Here is a 22,121-nt window from a genome sequence, read left to right on the forward strand (position 1 = left end):
CAAGGTAACAAACGAAACCTTTAATTCTGATCATCCTCGCCGCAAGGGAACAGCAAACCTCAATGGAAACAATTTCCCGCCAGAAGTCACGTCCAAACACTGCGAGGCTGTGGACGATAGGCTGACTGTGCACATGCGCAATAACAAGCTCCGGTTCTAGCCGTACGCGGCCCGGAAGTCCTCCACAATCCCACAATCCCCTGGTGACACACTTCCGGTTTCTCTAGCCCCACCTTAAGCTGTGTTTCCGTCAGTCGCAGTGCAACATCCAGGGCCTCTGTAGGAGAGGATTTTTGTTTTGCCGTTGGTAGCTGTTTACTATCTGGAATCAGGGAAGTGTCCGGAGCACTGCCGCCGCCATGAACATGTCGGTCCCAAGCGCACTCATGAAGCAGCCGCCCATTCAGTCCACGGCTGGGGCCGTCCCGGTTCGCAATGAGAAAGGTACTGTGCTGAGCCGTTTTCCAATCGGATCTTCCCCTTCCTTCCCCAGCACACACACTCCAACCCTCCTCCGGGCCCACCCCTCACCCCCCTCCCAAACCCTCCCAACCCCGCAGACCCTTAAGACCTAACCCCCTATGTCTTCGACTTTCCCCAATCAAACTCGCACCCTATCGCGTTGCCTAGGGGAAAATACTTCCATCTTCTTGTTTCTCTATGTTGACTGCCCTTAATTGCGACAAGCACCCCTCTTTCCTTGGTCTCCACCAATGTCATGGATTAGTACAAAGTGAATGCCTACTGTTTTCAAGGCTGTATGCGGGATATAATCCCTCTTTCGTTATCCATAACACTCTGTAGTGCTTTTATAGCTCATCATAATTATTTATGTGTCTGTTTCCCAATTCTACATCATACACTCATAATCTCCTTGAGGCAGGAACCATGTCTTATTAAACTTTTTAAACTTTAAACAAAAGCAATGACTGTATTTATTAAATTGAATACAAAGTTGTAGTCCTGGCCGGGTTGTTCAGTGGTTAGTTGCGCCTTGATTGCGGGTTCAGTCCCGGTTAGGGCACATATAAGTGGAATAACAAAGCAATGTCCAGCTCTGTCTCTGATTTTCTCCGTCTTTCTCCCCCTCGTCCTCCCCCTCCCGCTCCCTCTCTCTCTAAAAGCAATAAACTTTTTAAATTTTTTAAATAAACTCAATCGATAAAAATTAAAAATGAATGCAAACTTGTGTAAGATAGTTCCCCTAACCTTAAGGAACTCATAGTCGAGTAGATTTGGGACATTCAAAAAAAGAGATCTTTCAGACCTGTAATACCTGTCACATAGGTGATACCAAGCCCTGTGAGAGCAGAGAAGGAATAATTTCTTCAGATTGGGGTAATCGAAAGCTTCTTGAAGAAAATGGCATTTACTTGGACCGTTAAAGGATGGGTAGGATTCTAATGAGTGCAGATGGCAGAAGAAACATGTTACCTATTTGGGGAGTCAGAGAGTCAGTTTTTCAATAAGGATTTTTGGAAAATAAGAATTCTTTTGTATTTATTATCTGTGGTGTAACTTGCCTTTTTAAAAAAAACAAAAAACAAAAAAACTAAACATGGCCTTTGAGAAGTATCTTTTGGATATATAGATCAAATTCATTCATTTTTAACCGTGTTTGTGAATTCCATTGTATACTTATACCAGTTTATGTCCTACTGGCAATTTTGTTGTTTTTTTCTCCTATTACAGTGTTGCAATTATCACTCTTGAACATACCTCTGTAGTGCACCTGTGTAAGAATTCTCTAGGGTAGACTCCTACAAGTTCATCATCAACTTAACTACCTATTACCACTTGTTCTGTTCTCCACAGTGGGTTGTGAGAGCATGAGGAGCTCATCCCCACACATTTGACTTTATCAAAGTTTAAGATTTTTGCTCAATCTAATGAATGTGTGAAATAGCTTATTTTAATTTGCAATTCCCTGATTATTAGTGAGACTAGACATCTTGTTCATACATTTTTCAGCTCTAGATTTTTTCTTCTATGAATTACCTAGCTCTGTCATTTACTCATTTTCTACTTGGTTTGTTTTTACTTCCCAAATAGTATTTCCCCCTGCTTTGTTTTGGTTTTGGCTTGTCTTGAAACTTTAGTCTTCTGTTACACAGGTGTTTTTAATTTTAGTGTTACCAGATTTATCAATTTTATCTTTTGTGGTTCTGTTCAGTATATTTTTTTTTAATAAGTATTTTATTGATTTTTTACAGAGAGGAAGGGAGAGGGACAGAGAGCTAGAAATATCGATGAGAGAGAAACATCAACCAGCTGCCTCTTGCACACCCCCTACCGGGGATGTGCCCGCAACCGTTGTACGTGCCCCTGACGGGAATCGAACCTGGGACCTTTCAGTCCGCAGACCGACGCTCTATCCACTGAGCCAAACCGGTTTCAGCTCTGTTCAGTATATTAAGAAATCATTTCCTACCCTAAGGTCATAGATATTAAAATTACAAAGATTTTTTATCACCTTTTTAAAATACATTTTTATTGGTTTTAGGGAAGGGGAAAGGAGAGATAGAGAAATATCAATGAAAGAGAAACATCAATCACCTGCCTCTTGCACACTCTCTCCTGGGGATCGAGCTTGGAACCTGGGCATGTGCCCTGACTAGGAATCAACAGGTGACCTCTTAGTTCATGGGTCAAGGCTCAACCTCTGAACCACCCTGGATGGGCAGATTTTCTGTCATCTTAGTGTTTGCATATTCTAAGTAGTATTGAATACACAATTTTGCAATACAGACTGTTAAGTTTTAAGGAGCCTACAGTCTAATAGGGATGTATATATTTAATATAGGTTTTTCACACTTAGATCTTTAATCCTTCCAGAATATTTTGTGTGTGGGTGTCAGAGATCTAATTTTACTGTATATCTGACAGCCAGTAGTCCCTACTAGTCCATTGTGTGACTACCCAATCCAATGCTTTTTTTTTTATTCTCACCTGAAGATATGCCTTCATTGATTTTTTTTTTTTTTTTTTTTTTTTTTTGAGAGGAGGGGGAGAGGGGGAGAGAGAGAGAAAGAAACAGAAACATCAGTGTGAGAGAGAAACATCAACCAGGCACTGAATTCGAAACTCATATATGTTCCCTGACTGGGAATTGAACCCGTGACCCTTCAATGCACGGGACAACACTCCAACCAACTGAGCCACATGGGCCAGGGCTCCATTGCTTTTTAATGTCACGTCTCTAATATACCAAGTTCTCATATAAGTTTCTTTATCTTCTTCTCTGTTCCATTCGTCTCTGTGTACCTTCTAAGTCAATGACATGTTTTTTGTGTGTGTTTTTGTTTTTGTTTTAAATATATTTATTGATTTCAGAGAGGAAGAGAGAGAGAGAGAGAGAGGGAGAGAGGGAGAGAGAGAGAGAGACATCAGTGATGGGAGAGAATCATTGATCAGCTGCCTCCTGCACACCCCACACTGGGGATCGAGCCTGCAACCTGGGCATGTGCCCTTGACTGGAATCAAACCTAACCTCCTGGTTCATAGGTCAGTGCTCAACCATTGAGCCATGCCAGCCAGGCTGACATTGTTTTAATTACTTTAAATTTAAATGTTTCTTGCAATTTGCCGAAACCAGTTTGACTCAGTGGTAGAGCTTCGGTCTGCGAACTGAAGGGTCCAGGTTCGATTTCGGTCAAGGGCATGTACATTGGTTGTGGGCACATCCACGGTAGGGGGTGTGCAAGAGGCAGCTGCTCGATGTTTCTCCCTCATCGACGTTTCTAGCTCTCTGTCTCTCTCCCTTCCTCCTCTTTGTAAAATATCAATAAAATATATTTTTTAAAAATCTAAATGTTTCTTGCAATTTATATAAAAACCTTTCCCACCCCCACCTTACTTTCTTTAAAAAAACAAAACAAACAAACAAAAAAAAACATTTTTATTGATTTCAGAAAGGAAAGAAGAGGGAGAGAGAGAATCATCAATGATGAGAGAGAATCATTGATTGGCTGCCTCCTGCACACCCCCTACTGGGGATGGCATATGCCCTGACCAGGAATCATACTGTGACCTCTTGGTTCATAGGTCGATACTCAACTACTGAGCCATTCCAGCTGGGCTATTCTTCCATTTTTAGTTAAGACTTTATTTTTTTTAGAGCTATTTTATGTTCACAGCAAAATTGGGGGAAAGATAGCCTTTCCCAACACATGCATAGCCTCTCCCACCAGAATAATACATTTGTTACAATTGATGAACTTACACTGATATGTCATAATCACCCAAAGTCCATAGTTTACCTTAAGATTCACTCTACCTGGTTTGGCTCAGTGGATAGAATGTCAGCCTTTGGCACTGAAAGGTGCCAGGTTTGATTCCAGACAAGGTCAAGAGCACATGACTGGGTTGTGGGTTCAATCCCAATAGGGGGCATGCAGGAGGCAGACCATCAGTGATTCTCATCATTGATGTTTCTATCTCACTCTTCCTCTCTGAAATCAATAAAAATATATTTTTTTTAAAGATTCACTCTTGTTGTTGTACATGCAATGGGTTTGCACAAATGTATAATGACATAGCCATTGCTGTGGTGTTGTACACAGTATTTTCACTGCCCTAAAAAATCCTCTGTGCTCTGCCTATTTATCCCTCCTCCACAGTCAACTACTGGCAACCACAGATCTTTTGTCTTCATAATTTTTCCTTTTCCAGAACGTTATATATTTGGAATCCTATACTATACTGGTAGCTCTGTGCACCCAGTAGCTTGCTGCTGCCCTCCAGTAGCTCTCCACCGACTGTCCCACCATCCTATAACTCCCTCTTTCCCCCCTCATAGCTTGCTGCCCTGCCCCCTCCTGTAGCTCTCCGCTGCCTGCTTGTAGCTCACTGCCCCACCCTCCTGCTGATCCATAATCTGGTCATTATGTGGTTGGTCATTACGCTTTATGGCATAATGACCATTTGCATATTATATCTTTATTATATAGGATTAGGATATAGGACTAGAGACCCGGTGCACGAAATTTGTGTATAGATAGAATCCTACATCAACTTTACAACCCGGACATGTGCCCTGACAAGGAATTGAACTGTGACCTCCTGGTTCCTAGATCAGTGCTCAACATTGAGCCACGCCAACCAGTCTAGAAGGAGTAATATTGACAACATAGAAATGCCCACTGTTTTTTAGAATGCTTCAATATTTTATTATTTTATTAAGTATAATGTTTGCTGTATCTATTGTTAAGATTATGGCTCTTTAAATATGTAAACTTTAGCCCTGGCTGGTGTTGCTTAATGGTTAGAGCATCAGCCATGCACCAAAGGGTCCCGGGTTTGAGGCCTACTCAAAGGCAGGTACCTGAGTAGGTACCTGCTCCCCGTCCCCAGGGAGGCAACCAGTGGATGTGTTTCTCTCTCATCAATGTTTATCTATCTATCTCTAACCCCCCCTCCTCCTCTTCCTTTCACTTCTCTGAAAAGCAATGGACAAAATATTCTCGGGTGAGGATTATCAAAAAGTAATAATAAATTATATATTAAAATTAAACATAAAACTTTAAATTGTATAATACTTTCCCCCCATTAATTTTCTAAGATTAAGTCATCCTTGTAGTCTTAGGCTGAATCCTTTTAGGTCACAAAGGCTTAGAGTTTTGTTTTGTTGCTTTTTACAAAAATTGCTAGAATACCTTTGCTATTATATTATTTAGTATTTTAGAATCTATGATCATAAATGAATCCTTTTTGAACTGTCCAGTTTGGCTGCCAAGCTTATTTTCACCTTATAAAATATGTTGGTTAGTTTTCACTCTCTTTTTTGTTTACTAGAATTGTTGATATTGGTAAAAGAGAAAATCTACTGCAGGCTTAATAGTTCAGAAGGGAAAGAAGGTAGAAATATCATAGATAACATTAGAAAATTTAGTTATGTGGGAATATATTATGAAAGCTGTCATGGAAAATCCTAGCAGAACTAAAAAAAGATGACTGAGCAGCATTTTATGTTCCCACTTACGCTACCTTTACTGTGTGTTAGGCACTGTTACGAGTAATTTATAAAAAGGTATAGTTGAGGTAGACTAGCATCCATTTGTGATGGCCATAGCCTGGCAGCTTGGAGAGACTCTCGTCAATTTTTTCACTGCTCACCTTCCTCTACTTCATTCTACCCAAGCTGGGCCTGATTATCATTAGTGTTGGTAATCACAAGAAGGCCTTCCCATGACTTGGCTTTTGGAGGAAAAAACCATCAGATGAATAGATGGTTGGGTAGTGGCTCTCTCTTCTCCTTCCTATACTCTTATTTACAAGTAACATAGGTTCCACCTGCAAAGGCCAGTGGTTGGAGGACATTGGGAAAGAGGCTACTGAAACCTAAGTTCTCTTTTTCACCCAGGTGAGATTTCGATGGAGAAAGTGAAGGTGAAACGTTATGTATCAGGAAAGAGGCCAGACTATGCTCCTATGGAGTCCTCCGATGAGGAGGATGAAGAATTTCAGTTCATTAAGAAAGCCAAAGAACAAGAAGCAGAACCTGAGGAGCAGGAGGAGGATTCATCTAGCGACCCTCGACTGCGACGTTTGCAGAACCGCATTAGTGAAGATGTGGAAGAGAGGTAACAGCCAGGGTTATGTTTCACTGGACTGCAACAAGCTAATAACAACAATAATAATAGCTTATACTTGAATAATAATTATTATGTGCCAGGAACTGTTCCAAGTACCAGATACTGTTTCAAGTACATTACATTTACTAATTCTTATAATCCACACAATTACCTTATTGTTATATCCATTTTACAAATGCGGAAACAGAGGTACAAAGGGTTTAGGAAAATGATCAAAGACATACAACCATTGAGTGGCAGCCGGTAAACAACAGCTTACCTCTGTTCCAAAGGCCCAAGTTAACTCATTAAGGGAATAGAAAACACAGAACATTGGTTGGTTTATTGAGGTGGAAAAACAAAACAAAACATCCTTTTGTGTTAAAAAACAAAAACACAACAAAACACATCTTTTTTAACACAAAGATGTGTTATAAAAAAGTTGAAATGTTTATTTTATCCACTTATTCTAAAGGCTAATGAGAGGAAATGACATTGAAATAAGAAAAATGATCTGATGAATGGTCTCATGTAGGAAAGGGAGCCTCCCAACAGGGATTTTGTATGTTGTGTGTTGACTGAGACATTACCTTACAGAGTAGGTCGAGGTCCTGAACTTTCACAGCTCATATTGCCTCAGGAAGATTTTCACAGAACCTCTACACCCAGGGAGGCAACCAGTGGATGTTTATTTTATTTTTATGTCTGTTTATTCTATTTAGTTAGATCCAAAAATTTAATATATACTTAAGTCCTAATAACTTGGCCATTTGAAAAAAAAATTTATATATATATGTATATATACAATAGAGGAATATGCTAATTAATCAGGGCGGCGTAATGGGTTGACCGGACAGGAGAAGGTTGTGCGCGCAGGTAGGGCAGGTCGGCAGGGACCTTCTCACTCCTGCGGTCGGGAGGACCTGATCAGCAGCGGCCACACTGCTTCAAGGGCCGGAGAGGGAGGCAGGGCCGGACTGGTGACTGGAGGGTGGGGGCTCCACACGATTTCAAATCATGCGCTGGGCTCCTAGTAATACACATAAAAGAAAAATAATTTTTACTTCATTTTACAGAACCACAGTTACTAGTAGGATTTATGTGTCCCTTGGACTGGCAACCTCTCAAACCTTGGAATCAGCTTGGTGCTATCACTCTCATTTTCTGTTCCATATTGATTTTCATGTGGTACTTGTTTTTTGTCACAGTAGTGATCAAAATCCTATTTTCACAAAGCTGTCATTGAAAGGAAACAATTTGATCTAATGTTGAAACTGTGAACTACCTTGAGCTTTAAAATATATCCTGACAGATATTGGGTGGTGGGGTTGGGGGGCTGGGGCTGGCTATAAGGAGTCAATGGGAGAAATAAGGGGATACACACACACACACACACACACACACACTTATGTGCATGTGTGCATACATATATATACGTATGTATGTGTGTGTGTGTGTGTATATATATGTATATGTATTTATAGCCCAGTGCGCCTATATAAGTTTGTTGCAGTGCCCTAGAATGCCTCATACATTTAATGTTTTAGGTCCAACTTGACTCTTTGTCTGACACTTTAGTTTCTTTAATGGGCACTTCAGTTTGCCCAACTCAAGACTTCAGTATTAATAAAAGCAACAATGTCCAGGTGCTCTGTGACTAAAGAAAAGTGGTGGAGCCCCTGTGTTCTTACAGCATTGACGCTACACTTGGAGATGCTGTTTTTCAGATTGGCTCGACATCGGAAAATAGTGGAACCTGAAGTGGTAGGAGAAAGTGACTCAGAAGTAGAAGGAGATGCTTGGCGCTTGGAACGAGAAGATAGCAGTGAGGAGGAGGAAGAAGAAATTGATGATGAGGTATGGTAGAGTAAAATGGGAAGTTCTTCTGGGTTCAAGAAAGAGTTGGGGCCTATGCTCCTTTGTTGAGGCCCTGAAGGCACAAGATTGCTGCTTTTGGCAGAACTCTGATCCAGGATTCTCAGTTGGGGATAGAATTAAAAATATACTACTGATAAGTTGCATTTACTCAAATCACAATTTGTTGAGCTTGATGAGGGGAAAATAAACAACCACGGGCCATTTGGCTTACTGACTCGGACATATGACTTGATAGGAAATAGAGCGGCGCCGTGGCATGATGCGTCAACGAGCACAGGAGAGAAAAAATGAAGAGATGGAAGTCATGGAAGTGGAAGATGAGGGACGTTCTGGGGAGGAGTCAGAGTCAGAGTCTGAGTATGAAGAGTACACAGACAGTGAAGATGAGATGGAGCCTCGCCTTAAGCCAGTCTTCATTCGAAAGTAAGTATCTCACAAACCAGTCCTGAATCCACAAGTTTCCACTTTCTAGGTCTGAAGAGAGAAGCCCCTCTCCTATGCTCTTCTGAAATGTAAGCACTAAGGGAAAGTCCTCCACGCAGTGCCCTAGCTCTGTGTGGGATTTGCTGAGGAATATCTTGGTGTTTGCAGAGTATGAGTTTGTTTTCACATCTCCTTCTCAGGTATATACTCTGTTAAAGGGTACATATCTGCCCAAGAGCTTATATAATTTTAAGCACAAAATTAAGCTTAAAGAGCAAATTCCTATTCCTTTCCTCATGGCTAGAAATCCAACTACTTAGTCTGTCAGGTTCTTTGCTATTCAGGCAGTTCTCAAAGATGAATGGAGTTTTGATGCTCTGAAAACCTGGTATGACTCCCATTTTTTGCTCTTTGCAAATAATAGAGCCAGAAATTGTTTGGCTTTGTCTGATTTGGACAGGACTTGATTTAGAAGAACAGAGCTTCACTCTAAGAGCTTTGGGAAATTAACAGGACCTCTGTACCACAGGAAGGACCGAGTAACAGTTCAAGAACGTGAGGCTGAAGCATTGAAACAGAAGGAGCTGGAGCAGGAGGCTAAACGCATGGCTGAGGAGAGGCGCAAGTATACACTCAAGGTGCTGGGAGTGGCTGTGAGGATTGAGTGCAAGGAGAGTGTTGTACTTAGGTTTGTCTGAGAAGAATAAGGAAGTCAGACAGTTGAATTTTTCTCCCTATCCAGATTGTAGAAGAGGAGACCAAAAAAGAGCTGGAGGAAAACAAGCGGTCCCTGGCTGCACTGGATGCACTGAATACTGACGATGAGAATGATGAGGAGGAATATGAGGCCTGGAAAGTTCGGGAACTAAAGAGAATCAAGAGGGACAGAGAAGATCGAGAAGCGTGAGTACTGATCCTAAAATTTAATACTGCTAATGACACAGGTCCCTAGAATAGTACTGAAGCTCAATACCTACTTGGGATTCCATTCTAGCTTTTTTTTTTTTTTTCATATATATATATATATATATATATTTTTTTTTTTTTTTTTTTTTTTTTTTTACAAAGAGGAAGGGAGAGGGATAGAGAGTTAGAGATGTTGATGAGAGAGAAACATCCATCAGCTGCCTCTTGCACACCTCCCAGTGGGGATGTGCCCACAACCAAGGTACATGCCTTTGACTGGAATCGAACCTGGGACCTTTCAGTCCACAGGCCAACGCTTTATCCACTGAGTCAAACCATTCTAGCTTTCTTTAAGATCTCTGCAACTGGGTAAGTTTCTATAATTGGAATGTGGCTGTTAGAATAAAAACAAGAAAAAGGAACACTTTTGTCAGTGTTTCTCCATGATAAAGTGCCAGCTAATAATCCCTTTACTTTCCTAGTAGATGCACAAAAGTTATTCACTGTTATCGGTTATTGTTGTTGCATAACAGCTCAATCCAAAATTAAGTAACTCAAAGCAATCTATTATTTCTCACAATTTTGAGAGTTGGCCAAACAGTACTTCTGCTAGTTTCATCTGGGATCTCTTACGTAGTTGCATCCAGCTAGAGAATTAACTAGGCCAGAAAGTCCAGAATGGCTTTGCTCACATGTCTGGTAATTGGGTGGACTATCAGCTAAGATGCCTCACTTCTCCTTCTTCAATAGACTAGACTGGCTTCCTTACGTAACACTCTTACAGCAGTATTTCAAGAGAACAAAGGTGGAAGTTGGCAAGATCTTTTGAGACTCACATATCATTTCTGCAAAGGGGCATGCATATTGTGAGGGGAAGAAATTTTTGGCATTTAAGTAATCTATACACTCACTAACTTAGAGCAGAATCATTTCTGAGCTGCATACCCATTCCTGAAAATTACTAGGACTAAAAGAGCAATCCCAGATTACAGTGGGAAACCATCAACAGAAGATTCTATCCTCAGCCAGCAGTTTCTAAGGTTTTTATCTTGTGCTTCATGGAGTCATGGAGTCCAGGTACCCTTTAAAATTGTATGTAAAATTTTGTGTATTTTTACATTTTTATGGAGAAAGGGGATCTGTGATTCTCCCCACCCCCAAAGGTCACTTCAATCTAATTAATGATGATAATCCTTAGTTTGTGACATGTAACCACATATTAAGTGTTGCACAGTTATTTTAAATTCTGATTTTAAATATTTTTTTTTTTACGCTAAGAGGCTTTTTAGGGTAGGGGAATTAGTAATGTTGTAAAATCAAGCAATAACAGTATGTCTAAATCGCAAAAAAAAAAAAGGAATAGAATCAACTTTTGGCACTTCATAATATCTGATCTTTCAAGCATAATGAAGACCACCTCGCCTTTTTATTTTTTGAACCCCTACTTGATTCCTAACAGGCAATGACGAGAGTTTTAAAAGGTGAATAGCCCTGGCTGGTGTGGCTCAGTTGGTTGAGGTGTCATCCTGTGCAACAAAGGGTTTCGGATTCAATTCCCAGTCAGGGCACATACCCAGGTTTTGGGTTCAATCCCAGTCAGGGCGTGTATGGGAGGCAACTGATGTTTCTCTCTTTCCCTCCTTTCCTCTCTTAAAAAACTGAATAGCCCTAGAGAGTATGGCCTGCAGATTAAAGGGTCCTGGGTTTGAAGACAAGGGCACATACCTCAGTTGCAGACTCGATCCCCAGTCCTAGTCAAGGGTGTGTACGGGAGGCAACCAATTGATGTGTTTTTCTCACATTGATGTTTCTCTATGTCTCTTCCCCTCCCTGTACTCTCTCTAAAAATAAATGGAAAAATATCCTTGGGTGAGAAGCAACAAAAAATTTTAATAAGTTGAACGCTCTGGCGACTGTGGTTAAGTGGTTAGAGCGTTGGCCCAAGTACCAAAGGGTCGAAGTTTCAATTCCATGGGGGAAGCACCCAATCGATGTGTCTATCACATCCATGTTTTCTCTCTTTCTCTTTCCTTCCACTTTCACTCTCTCTGAAAATCAATGGAGAAAAATATCCTCAGGTGAGGATTAACAAAAAAAAGGTGAACAATGCTATGTTATAATCTGATAATAAGGTCTTTCTGAAGCTGGAATGATACTAATAAGTTTGTTCTCTGGACAGACTTGAGAAGGAGAAAGCAGAAATTGAACGCATGCGAAATCTGACTGAGGAAGAGAGGCGAGCTGAGCTCCGTGCAAATGGCAAAGTTATTACCAACAAAGCTGTGAAGGGCAAATACAAGTTCTTACAGAAGTATTATCACCGGGGTGCCTTCTTCATGGTAAGAGGGGAAAAGGGAAAATTGGGCAATAGAAATAACTCAAATAACTCAGATGTTTTGAAATCTATTTTCCCCTCAAGAATAAACTGGTTCTGGAATGTTACTTCCACTTGCAAGTGGTCAGCTTTCTCATTTGCTTTTTTAAGCCTCTGAAGAATATGAATCCAACAGAGAAAAGTATTGGTAAAAGGATTTTACAAGTTGCAGCAACTATTTTTTCTTTTAGCCCCAACTCCCAGGAGAAGGAAATGATGTGTTAGAATCGAGGAACTGAAATAGAGAGGTGGCGATCTATATACATACTAGACTATTTATATACCAAAATCACTTAGATATTATTCATAACTGACTTTTGCATTTTGGTTATGCATAAAATAGGTTCTGCAAATAGCTTTACATGAACTCATACTTGCATGGCAACAGTTTAATTCACTTCATTCTGAGCTGACAGAAAGTTACTAAGCCTAACTAACAAAAAAAAGTGGTTAATTATCTAACCACTATGTATAATTCCATCATCTTACCAAGATCAAAATATCAACTTGTTAATGCTATATAAAGTGATTTATTCCAAATTATTTGGATTAGCATTAGATATACTTTTTTAAAAATTATTTTTAGAAAGATAGAAATTATTTTCTATCTACAAAAAATTCAGAATCGGAGATTTGAAAGGCTTGTAACAGAGTTAGTCATATGAGTGAATGAATATAGTTGGGAGAATATACCAACCTTCAGTAAATGTCTACACTTAGGAAGAAAAAGACAACATGAGGGGGAAAAGGAATGTCATATCAAGATGTAAGCTCTTGAAGGTTTTATCCCTCCTGCTTTCTTTGTACCCCTCATCATAGTTTAATAAATTTGTCGTTTGAATGTATGGGAAATAAAACCACAAGATTGAAAACTCTTTTCTACAGGATGAGGATGAAGAAGTATACAAGAGAGATTTCAGCGCACCTACCCTGGAGGATCATTTCAACAAAACAATACTTCCCAAAGTCATGCAGGTATGGGGTACCTTAACATGAGAGAAAAGTAATATTGAGGGCTGGGACATGTTTGTTAGTATAACTCATCTCCTATCCTTCCCTCAGGTCAAGAACTTTGGGCGCTCTGGTCGTACCAAGTACACCCACCTTGTGGATCAGGACACCACCTCCTTTGATTCAGCATGGGGCCAAGAGAGTGCCCAGAACACAAAGTTCTTTAAACAAAAGGCAGCTGGGGTACGAGATGTATTTGAACGGCCATCTGCCAAGAAGCGAAAAACTACTTAAAAGTCAACTACTTATCTTCAGCTGTGGGACACAAGGGCAAGTCTCAGTGTCTGGTCCTTTGCTTTCACTATTATTTACATGGGCTGTGTATCCAGCCTGTTGGCCCTACTGCCATACTTGTGACACTGGGGAACCCAGTTTTGGAAGGTGCTTTGTGCGGTTTGGACTCATGCTGAGAAACCCACATAACAGCACTATACAGGTAGGATTACCCCCACTTAAAATTATTTCTGAGAAATCGTCATTTTCATCATTGCTCTGGCTTCCCAAATTTACTTGGGACTGTTTCAAGTTTTTCCCCAGCCCCATAGCTTGGGTCAGAAATATAGTCATGCAAATGGACAGTGCATCACTTCTACCTTACAGAAAACCTGAGCTCATTGAAACCTGATTTACCATTTTGGCTCGAGTCAATTTGTCTAGGTGAATGTACTTTTTAAATCCATTTATGTACATATCAATAAATAAAAGAATCACATGACTTTTTGAGCTTCATATTGGAAAATAATGTGCAGGCTATTAAGCATCTATCTGTTAACTAAAATAAAGTCAGGAAATTGTGAGGCAAACGATGTTTCACACTTTCTTAGTGACACCCAGTTTATTGTGAGCAAATACATAGATGGTTGTCCTTGCCTTCTTATGTTTATAGAACAAAAGTTGACCCATAAAATGGGGGCTCCCAAGTCCCTACCAGTATCTTCTTTGCCCAGCTCATATATCAAAGAGGGCACAGTGCTGAGTTAGTGTACTGACATTGTGCTCAAGTTAAATTCATGGTTTTCCCACTTACTACATAACTACCATGTACATGGCAGAGCATAAGGAGTTCTAGGGATTATCAGAAATGACATTTAACCAGCAGGAAGGCTACTTCTCAATTGCATGAAAAAATAAGGCGGCCTAGGTTTGTTCACATACTTTAAATGTCCCTTTAGGAAATCCCTCATAAATCCTTAAAAAGTCCTAGAATAAAACTACAAATGCAGCCCTGGCCAGTGTGGTTCAGTTGGTTGGGTGTCACTGAACACCATCACAGAAGATCCCTGGTTCCATTCCTAGTCAGGGCCTGGGTTGCAGGCTAGACACGCCCCCCACCCTCCCGCAATAGGGGTGTGTGCAGGAGGCAACCAATCAATGACTTTCTCATTGATGTTTTTATGTCTCCCTCTCCCTTCCTCTCTGAAATCAATTAAAAAAAAAAAAAAATGATGAATAACTCACTGTTGTGTCAGAGGGGAATACAATCTTAGAATTATCCTACAGCCAAAATGAGGATAAACTTGAAATTCTTTTGGGAATGTGTTTATAGCTGCAGTTGGTTGAAGTGTTATCCCAAAGGTCGAGGGTTCATTTCCTATTCAGGGCACATCGGGTTGTGGGTTCATACAGGAATCAATCGGTCGCTGTTTCTCTCCCGCTCCCTTCCTCTCTCTAAAATCAATTAAAAATAAAACAAAAATAAAAGAGAGCTAGTCTGATGAATGAGCCTGTCCTGCCACCTAGCATGTGCATGTGAATATGAGATACTCTTCTACAATGATCCTTCACATAGGTTCCTTAAGGGGAGAGGGCAAAAATCACTTAAATTCAGTTATACTCCAACATATCAATTTTTCATTTGATCCAAAATGATAAAAATGCACAAAAAAACAGACAACTTTATTGCAATAAGTTAATCCAGTGGATAGGTCTGAGAAAGCACAAATCAGTTGGTTAGGGCAATAAGAGCCTCTACCACGTTGCCCATGTGTTCCCTCAAGCTCCGCTCTGCTGCTGCTCTTGAGATCTCCATCTCTGTCATCTGCAGGAAAAGGATCAAGGATATTACCTCTCTGGCATTAATGTGCCACCAAAACATACTACTTGTTTCAAGAAACAATCCAAACTAGGCAAAGTAACCTCTGCTGCCCATTCATTAGTTCGGCATCACTACTCACTATCAGCTCCAGATCTTCCTTCTTGATGGTGACTTTTGCCAGTTCCTTCTCCCTACAAATATTCATGTGCATTAGTCCTCTATCTCCACCATAAATTCCCATGAAGGACATTCCCTATTGTCCTTACAATAAATGACTCTTGATAAACAGTCCAGTGGAAATACAAAATGACTTTCACCCTCTTAACATAACATTACCCCCTTCCCAGGAGACTTTGGGGCAGGCAGCAGGTGTTGCCAGGAGGCCTTTCCATCTACCAACAAAAGAGTAAAGTTTTAAACTTTATCTCTGAGGGAATTGGTGATAGAATTGAAGAACGGGGCAAGTTACAAGGCTTTTCATGGTTTTTCTTTCTGCTGGGGGAAGGAGGGACTCCAGGGCTGGCTGAGTACCGAAGACTTACCGCTCTTGTTTGGCTTTCTGCTCCCGGGAACGTCTGTCTCCAATCACGGACATGGCCTACAGGAAAGACAAACCTAGTTACTGCTCTGCTACTCACAAATCCTAATATAAAAATCCATTAACATCCGAGGCAGGGGTATTATTCACGAGAGCGAGTGTATCAGGAAGCCTATTTAATTCAATTCTGAGCTCCCGAAGCCCACTTTTAACCCAGTCACCAGCAAGCTCCTTTTCGCAAGCCGCGGGTCTAGTGACGGCTCGGCTTCCCTCCCGCCGTGGGCATCGTGCCCGGGTCCCAGAGCGGGGCTTCCAGGTACTCCGTCGGGGCCCCCTCCGCTCCCGGCCGCCTCACCGTCTCCAGGTTGGAACTCTGGATCTCCTTCTCCTCCGCGTAGTCGGTGACCCTCTCCAGGTCCGCCGCGCCACTGTCATGCTTCCGTGGCTTCTCGGGAGGCCGCTCGGGGCCGCTGGTCTCCGTCTCCAACTCCAGCTCCACATCCCCCTCGGTCGCCATGTCGATCCCACCGCGCCGCCGCCGCAGGCTCCGCCCCGCCACACGACTTCCGGTGACGCCCACAACATCCCCCGGGGTGGGGGGAGGAGGAGGCGGGCAGTCCCGGGGCCACGCCTTCATTCATGCTCTGGTTCTAGAAGCTTCGGCGAGGAGGGAGCTTCGCTCGGCCGACTTTCTTCTGGGCTTGTATTGTTTTCTGCAAAGCATTTCCCAGACCTACCCCACCCCTCACCCCCCCGCACATCCTTCCCCCTCGTTACCTAGCCCCTCCAGCACCCTCCCGCGGCGCGCACACTCTCAGGGAATTCTGTTCCAGCTGCATTGAGGTCGTCTAATCCTAAACCAATTAAGGATGCTAATCCACTGGAGGCCACAGAGGCACACTGCTCTCTCATCTAGGAAGGACAGCCGGAGAGGCCTAAGGACCCATGTAAGGAAGTAGTTTCACTGGGACCTTTGCATTCGCCCCATCCTGGAGGCCGCTGTTCTTTTCCTGATGTTCCTCCCCTCCTGTTTTAGACTGGGTGGCCAGCCCGGCAGAGAGGCAGTCCAATGGGCTGAGGACAAAAGAGAGCTGCTATTTTCTCCTCCGCCTTCCATCTGCCATAAGGATGGCGGGTGCAAAGGCCATCACGGGCCCCAGCACCTCCCTCCGCCTGGCACAGCAACGCAGTGAAGACGGCAATGTCAGAGTGAATCCTCCCTTCTATCAGGTGAGAAGGTGCTTGAGCAGAGGCTTGAAAGCTTCCTAGACAAGAGCTATCTTGAAAAGCGGAAGGGAATAGTGGCTAAAGCTGGGAAAGAAAGCCCAGGGGAGCCCATAAAGATGATAGGCCTTCCTTCCCCTGAGGCCTTCTGCTTCTTTGTAAGATACTGGTCATTAATCCTCTCTATTCCCAGGTTCCCTGTATCAGATGTTTAAGTCTGGGGAAAGGTTAGAGACCAGGAGAGACTTAGGCTTTTAGGAAGGTCTGCTCAGGCCTGCCCATAGTAAGATTTTAGGATGAAAGCTCTAGTTGATGTCAATGGAAGTCAATCCCAAATAGCTTGGAAGAAAAAGGGCAAATTTTGGAATTCAGCCTTAGTTTAAACTCACACATGCATTAATGTAAAACCCTGGCCGTGCATCTGCTCTATCCCTAGGTGTCCTGCTGTGGGCCTGTTCCCGGTACCTGCTACTGCCATACTAGGTGGCCTCATCTCACAGAGTCCACTTGTAGCCGCCTATCCTACACAATCCTCCATGTAGGGGCCTCAGCAGTCTGCTGCCTGCTGCTGTCAAGAACAGTTGTGGAGAGGGTCTGGGGCAAGGCTAATGGCGTAAGTGTGAGGGGATAGGGTTGCACTGACAAGATTCAGATTGGGGGCTGGGGACAAATGAGTGAATACCCATGAGAATTAGGTACCTCTCTATGCATGATGACCTGCCTTCCTTCCAGATCCAGATGCCCTCAGGATTTTGTGCCCATCTGTTTGGCCACTCTCACTGCCCAGTGCTCAGTGGCTCTGGGGCTGTGTACCGAATCTGTGCAGGAACTGCCACCTTCCACCTGCTGCAGGCTGTGCTGCTGGTCCACCTGCACTCGCCTACCAGCCGTCGAGCACAGCTGCATAATAGGTTTGTGTGTACTCTTTGGGTGGGGAGGGAAGTAGACATAAGCTTAAAGGAAATTCCAAGATGAAATAATAGCACTGTAAAAAGACAGAAAACAGGTAGTTTTTTATTTTTTAAAGATTTTTAAAAATTGATTTTGAGAGGGAGGGATGGGAGAGGGAAAGAGACATCGATTTGTTATTCCGTTTATTAATGCATTCACTGGTTGATTCTTGTATGTGCCCTGACCTAGTATGGAACCCACAACCTTGGCATAATGGGATGACGCTCTAACCAACTAAGCTACCTGGCTGGGGCCTGAACTTCGTTTCTAAAATGGAGGTGACAGTGGGATTATCTGCAAGCCCTATGTCAATAGTAAAATGTGTCCAAATGTTATTTAGGTGTCTGAGAGAATTTGGAATAGGCTGCAATGGGCCTGCTACCAACCGCTCACACGACTCCTTTTCTATATTTAGCTGTCTTTTCTCTCCCCTTTCCTAGTTTTGCTTTCTTTTTTGCCTTCCTCGATAGGCACTCTGTCCACTCTCCTATGCCTTTTCTTTTGAATCTGTTTTTCTTCCCCTGCAAACCAGCTTCTGGCTCCTCAAGCTGCTGTTCCTGCTAGGTCTCTGTGCTGTTGCCTTCTGCATCCCTGATGAGCATCTTTTCCCAGGTACCTTCCATTTCATATCCTGATCAATAGGTTAAAAGATTTTCTGAGAAAAAGAGGGTAGGAAGAAGACCAGGAGTAATAATATGAGCAACTACATTTTCCCACTGGTGCAGCCTGGCATTACATTGGCATCTGTGGAGGCTTCGCATTCATCCTGTTGCAGTTGGTGCTTATCACAGCCTTCGCCCATTCCTGGAATAAGAACTGGTAAGGAGCACATAACCCTAAAGGCTCTTCCTGGGAATGTTGTCTAACATTAGCCGACCCAGTGTGGTTGAACCAAGGATGTGACAGGCCCATGGTCCCAAAACTTCTGAACAAAAAAAGCTCAGGAATCTGGTAAGTCTGTGGGCCAATTGGGATGGGTAACCACACCAGTCTTCCGGGAGAGGGGAATAGTTGGTAATGTAATAAAATTTAAAAAAAGCGTTGGAGCCCGAAGCCACTGCCCACCTCCACCCTTAGGCAGACAGGTGCATTCCAAGACTGCCGCTGGTTCCTAGCCATGCTGCTGGCCACCCTAGGATTCTACAGCGTGGCAGGCGTGGCGGCAGTGTTCCTGTTCCACCACTACACGCACCCAGTTGGCTGCCTGCTCAACAAGATGCTGCTCAGTCTGCACCTTTGTTTCTGTGGCCTCCTCTCCGTCCTCTCCATCGCTCCCTGCATCCGCCTCAGTGGGTACATGCCTTGCAACATTCCAGATTTGGGGGACCATTAGTATAGCAAATTTCATTAGTTTCCCTAGATATCAACTCTGCTTCTCCCAAAGGGTGGGGAAACAGAAGTGTGGTTGGGGGTAGAAATTACTACCCTGTAGACTAAAGCAATGACCCCCATTACACCCAGAGCAACCCCGCTCTGGACTTCTACAAGCCTCTATCATCAGCTGTTATATCATGTACCTGACCTTCTCTGCACTGTCCAGCCGACCTCCAGAGAGTGGTAAGGACAGGACCTGGTCTCCCCAGGCTAAACCTTATTTTTGCTCCTGCCAAATACTTAGTTTTGTTCTTACCACTTTTCTTCTACCCTTCTCAGTAATTCTTCAAGGACAGAATCACACACTGTGTCTGCCTGGCCTGAGTAAAATGGAACCCCAAACACCAGATACTTCTCTGGCAGTGCTGAGTGCTGGCATCATGTATGCTTGTGTGCTTTTTGCTTGGTGCGTAAAAGTGTCAAGGGAAGAGGTATGAGAGAAGGAAAAATGCCCAGGACAGGGAGGGATGGTCAGATTGTCTGGGACTGTGTTTATTTAAACTTTAAAACATGACAAGAAGGAGGCTCCCCATGAACAGAAAGTTTCTAAGAATAGCACTTGTCAGATGATCTGTGTAAGAAAAAGGGAGCAAGGGAAGTATGAGAATTAAAAATACATGCAAAGATTTTAGGGCCCTCGTGAAGATTTCTAAATTGGGGGTGAGGGGGCTGGGGGAGTGGTTCTAGGAACCCAATATCCTCCTAAAAGTTACCAGCTGGCAGTAGGTGCCATCAAGCAATTCCCTCCCACTATTTGATTAAACCTGCTTGAGAACTGTTTTCTTTCTCAGCAATGAAGCTTCCTACCTGGCTGAAGTATTTGGGCCCTTGTGGATCATCAAGGTTTACAACTATGAGTTCCAGGTGAGAATGGAAAGTTCAGCATCCCCCGTGCCCCTCCCCCTCCCACACACACACACACACACAGACAGACACACATCCTACCAATCTCTACCCAGAAAGCTCGGATTCTAGCTGCTATTACCTTTTATTGAGTACCCACAATGTGCTAGGCACTGTGCTCCTTTACATACATAATCTCATTTAATATAATCCTCACAACAACCCTGTGAGGTAGGTTATTTGCTCCATTTTACAAATGGAGAAACTGAGGCACAGATTAAACATCTTACCAAAATTACCATAACCAGTTATATGCTGGAGCTAGCATTTGAACCCAGGCGTGCCTCTACTTCTTTCACCAGATTATTTTCAAAGAAAGGGAGTTTCCTATGTTAATACCTTCACATTCTTATCAGAGTCATTTCAAATCATGCTGCCTTTTGTTTTACAGAAGCCCTCACTCTGTTTCTGTTGCCCTGAAACAGTGGAGCCAGAGGAAGGTGAGTGTCAAGTGAGGATCCATTAGAAAGTGTAGATTCCTGCAGTGTCACAGAGCCCTTAAGCGCTTTCACAAAGGAAGCTGGGGGAGGAGGAAGGTGGAAGAGGTATTTCAGCATCACTATTGCCTTCCCTCTCTTCAGGGCAAAGAGGAGCTGCCAGGCCCCCTGACCAAGAGACCTCTCCAGCTCCTCCAGTGAAAGCCCAGCATCTTTCCTACAGCTATTCTGCCTTCCACTTCGTCTTCTTCCTTGCATCACTCTATGTCATGGTTACCCTTACCAACTGGTTCAGGTAGGATGGGGAAGTAGGCCTGGGATACTCTCCTGAAAACCTAGCTATTATAGGGAGTGAATCAAGGCCACTCCCAAGGGTTCCCTGGGGACTGACATGGGTCTGCCATAACCTGATGGGAAGGTAGGACAGGTCTAAACGCTGAGGCCCTTCATATTCTCTAACCACAAGACTTTGGTTCCACAGCTATGAGGGAGCAGAACTGGAAAAGACCTTCACCAAGGGTAGCTGGGCTACCTTCTGGGTCAAGGTTGCCTCATGCTGGGCTTGTGTACTCCTCTATCTGTGGCTGCTACTGGCACCACTCTGTTGGTCCCCCACCCAGAACCCCAAGCCTCCTCCTATCTTCAGCCAACAATGTCATCGTATTAGTATCGCCAGATAACAAACATCCATTCTAGGTATTTTTAACACACTGAGGTTTCCTTGAGGTTAGGCCCCTAGTCTTGATTCAGAAGAGCTGTATAGCCAAGCAAACACCTCAAGGACACAATGGGCAGTTAGTTACCTCATTTAGGCTGAAGGCAATACTATGTCTGAATTGGAAAAAGTGCCTAAATATACCCTTAATGGCCTAGTCAGTTACCTGACTCACTAGAGCTACCATTACATCTTCACCCCAACTCAAGAGCTAACTCCTAAGTCAACAGCTCAGGAAGCACTGAGATCAGTGGTTCAGGGAAAGATCAACAGGGACTGAAGGCATACTTGGCTCTGCTCTTGGAGATAAAAAGAAACAAGCAGTTCAGCCCTGGGCACAGGGATATAAGAAGCCCAGAACCCCAGAACAAACCAGAGCACAGGAAGAAAGGAACAGAGAGACTACCCCAGCCTTTAATCCTGATCTTGAGGTCAAAGGAAGTGGGAAGACAAAAACCACCCTCATTCCACGAGGACTGAAAGAAGAGAATGTGAACACCTGAAAGCAGCTGGCTGTGGGAAGTAGGTGAGCAGCAGGATGTTTGGGCCAACTTTCAAGCAGGCAAACAAATGGAGAAAGAATAAGGAAGAGGGGCATAAACTTAGGTCTTGGAGCCTTCCTTCTTAAGCCCTCAACTCCATCCTTGGGATGGTGTTAAGGTCTAGGTGGAAGACAAAAATTACAGAAAAGAAGTCCCTATGGATTCCTCTACCACATACCCAGAGTACTTGTCAGCTTATTGTCGAATAATAAAGGATTTTTCTGTGATGTTTTACTCA

At 43.1% G+C, this 22,121-nt stretch overlaps 3 protein-coding genes across 4 annotated transcripts; 2 read left to right on the forward strand and 1 right to left on the reverse strand.

Annotated features, from left to right (window-relative positions):
- Window positions 1-215: 215 nt before the first annotated feature.
- Window positions 216-13,975, forward strand: MFAP1 (microfibril associated protein 1). The gene is made up of 9 exons (XM_084903591.1): window positions 216-444; window positions 6,362-6,581; window positions 8,300-8,429; window positions 8,686-8,873; window positions 9,403-9,511; window positions 9,616-9,776; window positions 11,959-12,118; window positions 13,039-13,128; window positions 13,216-13,975. Exons 1-9 carry the CDS (start codon window positions 360-362, stop codon window positions 13,396-13,398), a joined length of 1,326 nt encoding a protein of 441 aa, XP_084759717.1. The 5' UTR covers window positions 216-359; the 3' UTR covers window positions 13,399-13,975.
- A 1,064-nt stretch (window positions 13,976-15,039) lies between these two features.
- On the reverse strand, window positions 15,040-16,314 carry HYPK (huntingtin interacting protein K). Its single transcript, XM_084904040.1, has 4 exons — window positions 16,093-16,314; window positions 15,742-15,797; window positions 15,339-15,390; window positions 15,040-15,202 (listed from the first exon to the last, which is right to left on the reverse strand). Exons 1-4 carry the CDS (start codon window positions 16,252-16,254, stop codon window positions 15,107-15,109), a joined length of 366 nt encoding a protein of 121 aa, XP_084760166.1. The 5' UTR covers window positions 16,255-16,314; the 3' UTR covers window positions 15,040-15,106.
- A 58-nt stretch (window positions 16,315-16,372) lies between these two features.
- Window positions 16,373-22,083, forward strand: SERINC4 (serine incorporator 4). 2 transcript variants are annotated; one of them, XM_084904236.1, is made up of 12 exons: window positions 16,373-16,967; window positions 17,398-17,574; window positions 17,694-17,872; window positions 18,445-18,524; window positions 18,638-18,731; window positions 18,990-19,201; window positions 19,374-19,469; window positions 19,566-19,692; window positions 20,078-20,150; window positions 20,581-20,629; window positions 20,771-20,921; window positions 21,108-22,083. In XM_084904236.1, the coding sequence occupies exons 1-12, from the start codon at window positions 16,866-16,868 to the stop codon at window positions 21,304-21,306; spliced, it is 1,539 nt and encodes a 512-aa protein (XP_084760362.1). In that variant the 5' UTR covers window positions 16,373-16,865; the 3' UTR covers window positions 21,307-22,083. The 2 variants fall into 2 exon arrangements, with proteins under 2 accessions (XP_084760362.1, XP_084760363.1); XM_084904237.1 differs by lacking the exons at window positions 16,373-16,967; window positions 17,398-17,574; window positions 17,694-17,872; window positions 18,990-19,201 and having other exon boundaries at window positions 17,933-18,731.
- Window positions 22,084-22,121: the final 38 nt, after the last annotated feature.

This window comes from Pipistrellus hanaki (genome assembly GCF_964339955.1).
Source record: "Pipistrellus hanaki genome assembly, chromosome: 1".
Taxonomy (NCBI): domain Eukaryota; kingdom Metazoa; phylum Chordata; class Mammalia; order Chiroptera; family Vespertilionidae; genus Pipistrellus; species Pipistrellus hanaki.

What these genes read in the sequence shown, in the direction of transcription:
- MFAP1 (XM_084903591.1), top strand. Translation starts at nt 360, where the DNA reads ATGAACATGTCGGTCCCAAGCGCACTCATGAAGCAGCCGCCCATTCAG. An exon ending in CCCGGTTCGCAATGAGAAAG is followed by an intron (nt 445 to 6,361) that starts GTACTGTGCTGA and finishes TTTTTCACCCAG; the next exon opens with GTGAGATTTCGATGGAGAAA. An exon ending in AGTGAAGATGTGGAAGAGAG is followed by an intron (nt 6,582 to 8,299) that starts GTAACAGCCAGG and finishes GCTGTTTTTCAG; the next exon opens with ATTGGCTCGACATCGGAAAA.
- HYPK (XM_084904040.1), bottom strand. Translation starts at nt 16,254, where the DNA reads ATGGCGACCGAGGGGGATGTGGAGCTGGAGTTGGAGACGGAGACCAGC. An exon ending in AGAGTTCCAACCTGGAGACG is followed by an intron (nt 15,798 to 16,092) that starts GTGAGGCGGCCG and finishes TCTTTCCTGTAG; the next exon opens with GCCATGTCCGTGATTGGAGA. An exon ending in CAGAAAGCCAAACAAGAGCG is followed by an intron (nt 15,391 to 15,741) that starts GTAAGTCTTCGG and finishes GAATATTTGTAG; the next exon opens with GGAGAAGGAACTGGCAAAAG.
- SERINC4 (XM_084904236.1), top strand. Translation starts at nt 16,866, where the DNA reads ATGGCGGGTGCAAAGGCCATCACGGGCCCCAGCACCTCCCTCCGCCTG. An exon ending in CGCTCCCTGCATCCGCCTCA is followed by an intron (nt 19,202 to 19,373) that starts GTGGGTACATGC and finishes CATTACACCCAG; the next exon opens with AGCAACCCCGCTCTGGACTT. An exon ending in AACAGTGGAGCCAGAGGAAG is followed by an intron (nt 20,630 to 20,770) that starts GTGAGTGTCAAG and finishes CCCTCTCTTCAG; the next exon opens with GGCAAAGAGGAGCTGCCAGG.